At 41.3% G+C, this 13,480-nt stretch overlaps 1 protein-coding gene across 4 annotated transcripts in view; it reads right to left on the reverse strand.

Annotated features, from left to right (window-relative positions):
- Positions 1–600: 600 nt before the first annotated feature.
- PSIP1 (PC4 and SFRS1 interacting protein 1) overlaps positions 601–13,480 on the reverse strand; it is an 81,962-nt gene continuing 69,082 nt past the window's right edge. For all 4 annotated transcript variants that reach the window (XM_030567239.1, XM_030567240.1, XM_030567242.1 and 1 more), the window contains 2 exons: positions 11,302–11,413; positions 601–900 (listed from right to left, as the gene is read on the reverse strand). In XM_030567239.1, coding sequence (XP_030423099.1) covers positions 837–900; positions 11,302–11,413 — 176 coding nt within the window. In that variant the 3' untranslated portion in view covers positions 601–836. The remainder of the gene's footprint in view (positions 901–11,301; positions 11,414–13,480) is intronic.

The following is a 13,480-nucleotide window of genomic DNA, read 5'->3' on the forward strand; positions in this document are numbered from 1 at the left end:
AGTTTAAAAAGGTTATTTATACTTTTTCCTGCCATTAACTAGACATTAACATACAGCAGTCAGGTAAAAATATACTACAGTTCAAACTCCTGTGACATACAAGCATTTTTTCAGTTTCCTAAATGGACATTCTTTTCACATTTGAACTGTGTATAGCCTGTATAATACTGGACAAAACTATCAGCAAGAATGTTTAAATACCATATATACTCATTCATTAGCCTGTTAATTTATAATTTGACCCCTCAAGATGGTTAGGTAAAAAAAGCAAAAAGCTGACCCTAATATTTCAGGGGTTGGCAAACTTTGGCTCCTGGCCAGTCGGTGAGTTGCTCGCAGGGTGAGCTGCTCGGGACGTTTTGTTTACTTGGAGCATCTGCAGGCATGGAGCCCCTCAGCTCCCTATGGCTGTGGTTTACCGTTCCCAGCCACTTCCCACAGCTCCCATTGGCTAGAAACAGCGAACCACGGCCACAGGGAGCTGAGGGGCTCCATGCCTGCAGATGCTTCAAGTAAACAAAATGACAATGTATTAGATATTCAATTCAATGATTTCATAGAGGTTAAAATCATCAAATTTTGGTGTAGACCTGTTTATAAGCCAATCCCCGCTCTTTGATGCGTCACTTTTTTTTTTAACCAAAAATATTCGGCTTATGAATGAGTATATACGGTAGTTTTATAACCAAAATTAAAGGGCACTTTTATTCCACAAAATTTTAAACATTAAAATACTATGCTTATAAAATTATTTAAAACTTTCAGCAGTCTACATTTGAAATCCAAAACTTAAACAATCCTCTTTTATTTATACTTCTAAAAAAATTCCAGTGGCATCATTTATTTTCAGAGGAAGAGTCCTTTGATGTTTTTTCAAGCTCTCTTTCTTCACCAGATGTTCTAGAGAAATAATAAAGTAGAAAGAGGTTAATACTCCCCTCACACCAAACGTGAAGTTACCCATGCAATAACAATAAGTAAAGATTACTAGATCCAGAGTAGTTTTATAGACTAAAAGCCTCAAAGTTATTCCCCCTTCCCAGCTAGTCATGCTCATTTAGTAACTAATCCTCTTTGAACAATTTGCTAACAGATCTTGAGACTTCTCTCATGTGAACATGATGCATCACATTGCTTTAACGTAAGTTCCTAGTTGTAATTTAATATTGTCCCAGTGCACTAATTATTCAACATGTGACCAGGTTTTTTCCAAGATATTTTAGCTAAATGGTAAGTATGCCTATTAAACCAAACAGACCCCCCCCCCACAAAAGTCCTCCTTAATCTGTCCCTACTGAACGTATTTGGGAAAGATGCAACTTTCCACTGTTTTCTCAAATTCTTATAATACATCTTCAAAAGGTATGAAAACGCAGATGTCACTAATTTTTCTAGCTAGCAGATGGGTTAAAGATGCATCTGTGATTACTTTGTATAATAGTACAGAACTGTTTACATGAGCACTATTATCCATTAGACTGCAGTGTAAATTTAGAAAAAAGTTTATGGACTGTTTGCTCAGATACATAACCTTGGGGTGTTTTGTATAAAATAATGAGGAAATAAACATGTGAATATAGTAAACCAGGTGAATAGAAACAGATTAGTAAAGGTGATTAATAGAAAGATTAAGTCATATGGTGCATAACACAATTCTTTCAGTTGTATTATTGTGAAAAACAACTCATAGTAAGAAAATTTCACTTCCCAGCTGGAGACAGAGCCTATTTGGTTGCTATTTGGCTTTGTATTGCATAAGTTTAAGGCTGGTTTTAGGACATGTAACCTGGGAATGTCATCGTTTTATCATGGAAAAGAATCAAATTTGTAGTCTAAGGGCTTCTCTACACGAGAAAGTTGTGCCAATTTAACAAAAGTTGTGAATTTAAAAACTGATTTAGTCTAATTCTAATCCTAAACTGATGCAAATGGATGTGTAGACTCTTATTTTGGTTTAAACCAGGTTTATTTCAGTTTAGCATAAATTGTTTGGGGACAGGTTTAAGCTAAATCAAAATAAGTTTTTCCAGTTGCTCTTATTTCTTAAGAGTGTCCACACAAGGGTTTGCACTGGTTTAACTAAATCTGCTAAAAATTATAAATTGTATATTCTTAACTTGAACGTGTGTATACAAGGCAAAGAGCACCCTCTGCTAACCACAATTTACAAAGTTTCAGCCAATGCTCCCAGGATAACCAGTTTCATTCCTCTTCTCTACTCCTTAAAAGAAATAAAAGTATCAGTGGGAATGCAGGTGTGTGCTGAAATAGTCATTCCACTCTTAAGGGAATCTTCCCATGTATTAAAGAGAGATACAGAAAGCATGAAAGCCATGTGAAACTCAAATGCCAAGAGCTAAGAATCTACATTTGAGAAAGTTAGCTTATTTTTATAAGCAGATACTTGCTTTCTCTCGTTTGAGTTTTAAAAGGGGAATTAGTGAAATATTAAAACAGTGCACCAACAAGTTTAAGTGCAAATGTCAAACAGCAAGGATAAGAAACTGTTACTTACCTGAAAATAACTGTGCTTCTTCCACATGTGTTGTACATATATTATATATATCTATATCTATATATTCCACTGTTGGTACATAGGTGCCCAATGAACTCAAGTTCATTCTGGCCAGCAGTGTCCAGTGGAAGGTGGGGCCTCCCAAGTATCCTTGTATCTTCAAAGGCATAAAGGGCAGGGCCAATCACCTGTTAGCTCCTTCACAGTACCAAAGCCAGGTGGTAGACTTTGTAGTAGCACGGAAGGGAGGCCAGTCATGGAATATATATATGGAAAATACATCTCAAAGAACCACAGTTACTGCAAGGTTAGTAACAGTTTCTTCTTCGAGTGTTTGTGCATACATATTCCACTGTTGGTGGCTCTCGATCAGTGACCTAGTTTACAGGAGGTGGGTGCTAGGGGTCTACCTTAATAGTTGTAGGACAGACCTATTAAAATTAGCTTCAGGTATTGATGCTTCCACTATGGCGTAACGCTAGAACACATTGGCTACCCTCACCTGGTTTAACCTGCCAGTCGAGACGGTTTCTGGGGTGTGGCCGCTGTCGCATGCTGACAGCTACTTGGAGCCACAGGTGAGAGCTAGGTGTCAAGGGGGCCAAAGTGGATGAGCTACTCCTAGGAGTATGACTGTTCCCCCATCAGAGGTACTACCCCTCCCTGTCTACCCATTGCATACGAAGGCTGGATCCGGCTGACTGAGGAAACCTGTTCAACCGTCAGGAAGGCAGTGACAGCAAGCGTAGTGGAATGCTTAAGAGCACGACAAGACACGTAGGCGTCCTGGTCATCCACTGCGCCCTGCCCTATCTCCAGCCGTCTCGGCTCTTGTCCTGCCACTGGATACAGATAGGAACTGGGAAGAGAGAGTGAGGTTGACATGGCGCAACTCTCCCTCACTTTAATCCAATTCACGCGCAAGTCTCGACATTATATCATATCACATCATATCAAGTCCTGTGACGATGGCTGAGCAATGAAGCAGCAGGTGTGGATACACTGGGAGCTGTAGCCGTGGACCTGCACACAGGCGGCTCAGGTATAATGGTCGTTCCTCACTGACCGAAGCAGCAGTGGAGCTCGGCATCTTCCTGAGCGACTGAGCAGCCCTATTCAGGATTGCACTGCTCACTTCCGTAGAATGAGGAGGGGGCTAGAAAAGGTGCCCTAAACATTGCTTGCTTCACCTTACCCTGGCCAGCATACCGCAGCTGGTGGGGATCCCACAAAAGCGGTTGAACAAAAACAAAACTTAGAGTGACACTGATCACCATTGGCACATGGAGTGGGCACACACTACTGGACAACATCACGGCAGACAGACCGGAGAGAAGAACAGCACTTGTTGCCAGAGAGCTCGCACGCTACAACATTGACATTGCAGCCCTTAGCGAAACTTGCCTTGCTAATGAAGGACAGCTGTCCGAGTCAGGCGGAGGCTATACATTCTTCTGGAGTGGCCGCAGCCGTGATGAGCGTCGCGAATCTGGAATTGGCTTCGCCATCAAGAATCATCTTGTTCGGAAACTTGCCAGTCCCCCCAAGGGTGTGAATGACCGACTCATGACAAACACAGCTTCTGCTTCAAAAAGGAAAACAAGCTACTTTGATTAGCGCATACGCTCCCACAATAACCAACCCAGAGGATGTGAAGGATAAATTCTACAAAGAACTAGATGCTCTGCTATCATCAGTGCACTGCACAGACAAGCTGACCCTGCTTGGCGATTTTAACGCAAGAGTCGGATGCGATGCCGCAGCCTGGGAAGCAGTCATTGGAAAAAATGGAGTGGGAAAGCATAGCAGCAATGGCCTGTTACTGCTGAAAACTTGTGCAGCACATGACCTTCTGATCAACAATACGGTCTTCCGCCTCCCTACCCGTAACAGGACTTCAGATGCCAGTGCTTGGAACGGGGATGTATCCATGATCGACTATGTCATCATTAGGAGAAGGGACAGACAAGATGTCAGAGTTACAAAAGCTATGTGCTGCGCTGACTGTTGGACGGATCATAGGCTCATAGTATCCAAAATGAAGCTCCGGATCATGCCAAAGAAACGACCACAAGGCTGTAAGGCTCTCAAAAGGATCAACATGTCGAAGCTGAAGAACAGCCGCATCACTGAAAATCTAGTGGAAGACCTAGAGAATGAGCTTGCTGATCTTCGTATTGAGGATGACGCTGAGAAAGACTGGGAGCGATTCCACAACGCTGTCCATACAGCTGCACTGAAGGTATTGCAGCCCTCCACATGCAGGCGGCAAGACTGGTTTGACGAAAATGATGCAGAAATCCAGGCCTTACTTTCTAAGAAGCACTGCCTGCATCGTGCATATCAAGACAATCCATCCTCAGCGGCAAAGAAGACCGCCTTTATCAATGCTCACAGAACAATACAGAACCAACTGTGCAAAATGAGGGACTTGTGGCTGAGCGCCAAAGCAGATGAAATACAGGCATATGCAGACAGGAACGACTATAAGCAGTTCTATGAAGCCCTAAATACACTCTGTGGTCCACAGTCTTCTGGGAACTTTCCCCTCCTGAACTCTGATGGCACTGTGCTTCTTACAGAGAAGACGCAGATTCTCCAGAGATGGGCTGAACATTTTGAAGCAGTTCTCAACTGCCCCTCAGTCATCAATGATGAGGCCATTGACAAGATGCCTCAGGTTGCAGTCAACGACTCCATGGATGCTTCACCAGAAGAGGACGAAGTGAAGAAAGCCATCAACCAGCTGTCAAGTGGCAAAGCCCCAGGGTCAGATGCCATACCAGCAGAGGTGTACAAAGTCGGTGGACCTGTGCTGCTACGGAAACTCACTGAGCTGCTTCAGTCCTTCTGGAAGCAGGGATTCATTCCACAGGAATTCAGAGATGCGTCCATCGTGCACCTCTATAAGAGGAAGGGCAATCACCGTGGAATCTCGCTGCTCTCTACAGTGGGGAAAGTTCTTGCACGGGTTCTGTTGAACCGACTGATCACTCACCTGGAGCAGGGCTTACTGCCAGAATCACAGTGCGGCTTTCGCAAGGGACATGGGACTATTGACATCATCTTCGCTGCGCATCAGCTACAGAAGTGTCAAGAACAGAATCGTGAACTCTACATAACTTTTGTGGACCTCACGAAAGCGTTTGACTCTGTCAGTCGCCAGGGCCTGTGGAGGATCATGTTGAAATTCGGCTGTCCAGACAGATTCAGACGAATGGTACGTCAATTTCATCACGGTATGATGGCTTGTGTCCTGGATGACGGTGAAACATCTGAGGCTTTCCCAGTCACCAACAGTGTCAAGCAAGGGTGTGTTTTAGCACCCACTTCATTCAGCAAGATATTCTCTGCCACTCTGACTGATGCCTTTCAGCACTGCACTGAAGAAGTAGGCCTGAAGTACAGAATTGACTGGAAACTCTTCAATCTGAGGCGACTGCGTGCTATCACCAAGGTGAAGGAAACTGTACTTCGAGACTCTCTCTTTGCCGATGGTTGTGCTCTGAATGCTAGTACAGAGCCAGAAATGCAAGCCAGTATGGACAAGTTTTCATCTGCATGCAACAACTTCGGTCTCACCATTAACATCAAGACGACTGAGGTCATGCACCAGCCAGCTCCCCACGCTCCGTACTCAGAACTGTCCATCACTGTAAATGGACAGAGACTTCAGGCAGTGGACCACTTTACGTACCTGGGCAGTACCCTTTCCTGAGCAGTGTCAATCGATGAAGTAGTAAACTGCCGAATTGCTTAGGCCAGCTCTGCATTTGGCCGATTGCACTCCAACGTCTGGGAACGTCGAGAGATCAGTCTACCAACGAAGCTGAAGGTCTACCGAGCAGCGGTGCTTCCAACTCTGCTGTACGCCTGCTAGACGTGGACTGTCTATCGGAGTCATGCAAGAAAGCTCAATCACTTCCACATTTCCTGTCTGTGAAAGCTTCTAAAAATCAGATGGCAGGACAAAGTGCCCGATACTGAAGTCCTTACCAGAGCCAGTCTGCCGTCAGTTCACATACGTGTGACAGGACGTTCCATGCCCGAATTGGACTGATCAGTCATCTTCGGACACACAGAGCCCGGTCATCGAATGAATGAGTTGTTGAGGTCTTCATCGACAACGATGGACGAACATCAACGCTGGGACAAACATGTTCACTCAACCCCAAGGAGGTGCCCTACATATTTCCGGTGTGGGAACGTTTCTCAAAAAAACAAAATAGAATGGACTGTCCCTCTCAATGCTGGGTCTACACTGGTCAATTCATAGCATAGCTGAAGAAAAGCAGAAACTCAGTCTCTGTTGAATTTGCCTGGTCTCTATAGGCTCTGAACAGTCTCAGTATATTCTAACTGACTTGGTTCTATCTACGAAGAAAGAGCACCCTTAGGACATTTAGTGTGAAGCTTAGCCTTGCCTTTGTCTGAAAGTAGTTTCAGGAAAAAGTACATATAGGTGTATAAGCTGATTAAAAAGAAACTTAAAGATTACTTTCAGTAAAATCTTAAGACACCATGTCTTAATGAGAAGACCTACGTGGAGGCCCTGACACTAGCACTTGCATTTCTCCTATCTTTCTGATCGATGTCATTACTACTAGCAAGGCTGTTCTGATGGAATGATGAAATAGGAACATTCAGTTAAATGGCTAGAAATATGGACTATTAACTCTGTCAATACAAATATTTAGATCCCAAGAAGATGGAGGTTCTTTAAGTGGGAGATATACTCTCATAAGGCTTTTTAGGAATCTGGCCACCATAAGTGTGAAGGTGTGGAGTACCCCTAAATTTGAGGTAGTGGGAATTGTCCGATACTGGTAGTGGGAATTGCCCACTTGATGTCTCAGATACCTTCTATGGTAAAGGTGAATTGCTATATGGAAAAGATGGTCTTGGAAACAGAGATCTGTCTATTAGTCATGTGGATTTAAGGTTGGGACTAACGATGTTGGAGTCACCCTCTGAACTTCAGCTTGCAAATGAAAGTGTTCAGCTGTCTCATGTCCAGAACAGGATTATAGCACCCCCCTTCTTTTTGGAAATCAGAAAATAAGTAAAACCCCTTTCCCCTATGATCCTGAGGCACTAACTCTACTGCTCTGAGATTAAGAAGTGATTGCATCTCCTGATGTAACATACTTTCAGGAGAGGGGATGGAGAAGATCTGGAACTGGATGCATTAGACCATCTCCACAATTTCCAACACATTTTCCCCCCAAAATTAAAAACTGATCCCCAAATGGAGAGGATACAATAAGAGGATTCTATAGAATTTGTACATTGTTCCCATTAAGAAATCGTATCTGCTATCTTGAGGACAAAGAGGGCTGATGATAACAGGGTGGTGGATAAAGTTGACTTCCTTCTGGGGAATTTTTGGCACCTCTTAAGTAGATCAGGTTGCCTGTATTGAGTGTAAAAATATTGACTTTGCTGTGCTTGAGGCTTACGGTGCTTACACTTGGAGGTCTACATTCCTGCATCAAAGGATCTCAACATAGCATGGGAGTTCTCCAAAGAGTGTAAGGCCTCAGCTGTTTTAGTACAGAAAAGCTCACATCTCTCAAGGAAGAGTCTCAGTTATAATTTATTCTTCTTTAGAAATCCCTGGTGATTGGAGCCATGATGACTTCCTCATATCAACTGAGATAATTTCCAGATCTATGGCTGCATCTGCAGCATGAAGTGCTGCTTGGAAGAATGTATGCACCTTTGCCGATCAGCAACAAACTCCTTCACGTTATGTTAAGGAAGTTTGTCTGCAAAGGTAGATATGCAGTCCCAATTAAAATAATCATATTTCACCAACAGGACCCAGTAACTGGTAATTCTAATTTAGAGATGATGTAGAATAGTTTTACATCCAAGTAAATCTTTTTGGGGTTTTTTTTTTTTTTGGTCTTTTGATTGGCTCTGTCCTGATCTCTCATACACCACTGTAAATCACGTAAGACTGGGTGTGGGACGAATATTAAAAAAAAAGTCTCGAAACCCTGTGAAGGCACTTGGTAGTGATGTTCTGCTCTCTTTGATGTTGCAGGCATCTGCAAGAGCAACTTTGCCAGCTCTAACACACTTTCATTGATGAGCACTGCAAGCAGTACTAGTACCAAGAGTCACAGGATGTCCAGGAACTTGTGTGTATATTGTGGGTTGTTTTTTGTTTGTTTTTTTTTACACTGGACCACCTCAGCTGGAATTATGTGTCAGCCATTCTGTGTAACAAGTTGTGGAATATGCTGTAATCATCTGGGGTTGAGGTAAATGAGACAAGAACCACCTCATCCAGGGATGACTAATGAGCTGGAACAGGGTGGTCCTCTGCTTGTGACTACTAATCAGAGCTATATACAGTCTTTTTAGCAGGCTGTAAGGCTCTCAAGTGAGGTGAAGGGGGATCGAGCCCTAGACTGAGAGGCAGACACTGGCCTTCCAGCATGATGCATTCCCCACAGAGTCCAATAAGGCCAAGGGGGAGGATTCTAGGTCTTTGGTAACAGGACAGCTCTTGACTTTCTCTCTCTCTCTCTCTCTCTCTAGTGTATACTGGCCTGAATACTTAGACCCCATGGAATTAGCCAATGAAACTTCCCTTACAGCCTGAAGAGAAGAATGAATAGTTCTCCTAAGGAGAAGCAACTGTACCAGCTAGTGTATAGGCAGCACCCTCAGACTGTGCTCTGGCCAGCACTGCTGATGCGCTCAATAGTGGTGTAGGAGCAGCAGTCAGAACCAGAGAGATACCTTCACTGCTGCTAATAATGGGAAACTCAGTACTGAAGAAATCAGTAAGGGTCTTCAAATAATGTATTTGATACTAAATACACTGGTATAAGGCAAACAAGTAGATTTCAGTACCAAGGTAGACAGTACTGTAGACATCAGTACCAGAGGCTTCATGCTAAGAGGTCAGTACTAGGCATTTTATGCAGTACTGAGGAAACTGGTCAAAGGTACAGTGACCAGAGACACCATTTTTTAGGCCTCATGCTACCCTTTTTTGTCTGAGGCTTGAGAGGGGGATCTGGTAAAGGACACCTAAATCTCCTCTTTGTGTGGAGTTGGTGCTCTTTCTTCCCCTGGCCTTGGAGATTTTACCAAGCATCTTTAGGAGCAGGTACTTCAGCTCCAAGCATAGAGGAGCCATCAGGAGAATTTTTAGATGACAAGTGCTCAAAAGTTTCTGACTCAGGTATCCCAGACTCTGATGAGGGATGCCTTAACTTCACTCAAAGGAGCTATTTTAAACAAGACTACCTCCCCTGCATTCTGGGTTCTTTTAGAAAAACATTTACAGATTATATTGTTCTGTAAAGTGCCCCTTATCCAAACTCAACAAGCATCAACAAACTCAACAAGCATTACAACCCCACACAAAGGGCAATTTTTAAAGCCTGGAGATTCACATTCAGTCATAGTGACCAATCCCAGTATTAGTGCTAATTCTTAGGCAAAAAACAAACAAGTGAGTCTTCTTCTGAAGGAAGAAAAACAAACAAAAACAAACCTCTAGAACTAATCCTAAAGCCAAACTAATTACCAGGCACCTTACTCTCTACAACTATTTACATAAGAAGAAGCTGCATAGTAAGCAAAGGTCCCCCGCTTCTACAAATTTAAACTTGAAAGTGATGAAATGGAAGAGAGAGGTAATTGAGGTTGCCCTGCCCTTTACTGGAGGCACAAGACACTCAGGTCACAGGCACGGCCCCCAACATGGGTCACCAAAAGAATATGAACTCAAGTGCACTGGGCACATTCACCACTAGTAGAATATAGTATATGGACAAGCACCTGAAGGAGGCCGCCTCAGCAAGTAACTGATTTAAAGTTTCTTTCATCTTTTAAAACCCCATAATATAGTCAGTCTACTCCCCATACACCAGGTACTGCTGTCCCAGCACACAACGTACTGCTGCCATCCTTGTCTATATGGCACCACATTGACAGACAATGTTGTGGAGGTGGTTTGGGGTGATAAGTAAGTATTAATTATTTTCCACCTATGTCATTTTACAAAGCTTTCCTTTTAAATATTTAGAGCATTAAGGAACACAAACAAGCAGAAAACAGCTTGATCAGAACACAACACCTGAACCTCTCAAAACTTTTAATAAATATGCCACCCTTCACCACAGTACTTTGAGATTTCATAGTAAAACAGTTTGAATAAATTGACTGTATTTTGACAATTTTATAATTAATTAGCAATTTAACAGGTTTATTAATCAGTGAATGTTACATGAATTACACATATTTTGTAAAAAAAAGTTTTATGGTAGAAATAAAACAGTTTCACATAATTTTCTATGTCATATTTTCCCTTTGACATGGGCTGCCTTTGCTTCCAGGTTTAAAACAGTTTCCACCTGTGTTTGTATTAAACAGCCTGAAATCTAGTAAATCAAGACTGTTTATTGCAGTGTCATTGTTATACCTGAAACTGTCTGTCCTCTACCTTTACTTTCTGTAAAATCAGCCCCGACCTTCTAGACTAAGAAATATCAAAATAAGAGTCCGAAGCATTTATTTTTATCCTACAGTTTTTTTTCCTCACTTTAAGTTTGAACGTTGAGACAAGTATTGACTTGGCACTGTTTTTCCCTACAATCCTTAGGAAAAACCTTGTAAAATATCAGTCAAGTACCCAAAACATGACTAAAGTAGAAACTTAACAACATTGCTAATTTTTATTACTCATTTTTAAAAAAAAAAAAACCTTCTAAAACAGAGGAACAAGTATAATTCATTGTTACAAAGATTAAAACTACCCTCACTTTTTCTTAGTGCCGACTTCATGCTTGTCTCTTTTTTCTTCAGTGCTGTCTCCATTGTGCTGTGACTGGTTACTGTCTTGAGCATCAGGCCCTCCGTTCAGTATCTTTGAACCTTTGAAATTACAAAGCAAAAAGACTCCACAATGTCAGCATAGTGCATTAAGTAGGCAAAAAGCAAAACTGTAAGTTACCACAAATCCTTTTGTGGCTAGCATCAACTTCTGTGTTGTTGGAGTTTGCCATACTTAGTCCTGAAACTTTAAACTGAAATAGTATCTAAAAAGAAAAAGCTAGTACTGTGACATGTTTCATTAGATTTTGGCCTATTTTATATACCTAATATAGCCTCATAATTTCCTTGAATATTTAAATAAAAACTGCAAGCATTCCCCATTTTATAAAGAATACCTAAAATATCATAAACATTAGGTATATAAATTATTGCTGACAACTACTTTCAGTAATCTTTGTTCTTGTACTTCACAACACACAAATAAAAACTCAAGGAGGTTTGGAAAAGTCTCTAAGTTCAGAAGTAATAGATTTACAAAAGTTACGTTGGAAATATCAAGAGAACAAATTTGAAGATTTCCAGTTCTTATTGGTTTGGCCAGACTGGAGATAGCAAGGACAACTATTTTTACTATGGAATTGCAGTAGGCTCCCCCTCCACTTGAAATGGAGAACAGTTTCTACAGGAGGGATAGGTATGTGGAGAGACTGCAGTGAGGAAGAAGAGTATGAAGCTGATTTACTGATGAAATTTCTAATATTAAAAAATTGTTATACCCTGAGAACCCTGTCATCCTCTAAATAGTTTGTTGCTCCAGTATTTTGCTGGAAATTATGAGAAAGCAGAAATAAAAAGGTAAGCATGATTAAGAAACAAAGTACTACTTTTGTGTTCTTTATTAGGATTGGTGGCCTAAACAGTGAGAGAGTGTTAAGTACCTCCTCTGACTGGGTCAAGCTGTATTGAAAGTAGCTACTAATGAAGAAGATGGACATCTGTACCAAAAGTTTTGAAACAATTTGACTAAGTGGACAATATCAATCTAGTTGATATTACTGAACCGGGCGTTGGGGAGTTGGGGGGGGGGGAGGAGGAGGAGATGACTGTAATGACCCTATGATACACCCTGGAAGCTGCTTTTTTGAATGAATTCCTGATATCAGCTTGCTTACTTGTCTTCTTCCTCTTTTGCATAAAAGTAGAGTGCAGAATATGCAATCCTCCTGGGCAGTATGCTAGTCTCGGTTAGTAGATGGAAAATTTGTATTGGAAGATATCAGAAATGATGGTTAATAGAGCTTTCTGGTTGATAAAGTACCGGATATCACAGCTTTTACTGTATTGTACACAATAGTTTCCTAATCAAAAAATGTTGACTCCAACATGGGGGAATTCTGTATTAGATCTTATTTTGAGGGATAAAAAAGAATTGATCACACAACTAAAAATTAGTGGCGGCTTAGATTCAAGTTATCATGATTTGATTGTACTTTTTTATGTGAGCCCAGAATAAAGTCCAAACCAGTAATAAACACAATTGGTGCTTTAAAAAGGCCAATGTCTCAAAGCTGAAAACGATTATGAGCCAAAACAGTTGCAAGAAAGAATTTAAATGGTAAAACGTGAATAATAACTGGGAAATCCTGAATATTTACTACATGCTCAAAAAGCAACAATCCCAATAGCAAGAAGGAAGTTTCTAAGACAGGTTGTTTTTAGAGAATGTGAAAGCAAATTTTCATACCCTAACTCCCTACGGAAGAAAAGGGAAGTTAATAGTATGAAATATAAATCAGAAGTTAGGAATTGTAGAAAATAAATAATACCTATCTGTGGCCAGCAGAGTTAAAGAAAATAAGGAATATTTCAAATATATTAGGAACAAAATGAATTCTAACAATAAGATTGGCCCATTACTAGATGGAAATGGCAGAATTGTCCATAATAATGCAGAAGTAGTAAAAGTGTGCAATAATTACTACTGTTCTGTATTTGGGAAAGAGCCAGATGATGTAATCGTATATCATCATGATGATGAAAAATTTTCCATTTCACGAATAACTTTGGAGAACATTAAACAGAAGCTATTAAAGCTGGACATTTTTAATTCAGCAGGTCCAGATACCTGCATCCAAGAGCTGTGAAAGTGCTGGGGCTGAGGAACTA

This window comes from Gopherus evgoodei, chromosome 6, assembly GCF_007399415.2.
Source record: "Gopherus evgoodei ecotype Sinaloan lineage chromosome 6, rGopEvg1_v1.p, whole genome shotgun sequence".
Lineage (NCBI taxonomy): Eukaryota > Metazoa > Chordata > Testudines > Testudinidae > Gopherus > Gopherus evgoodei.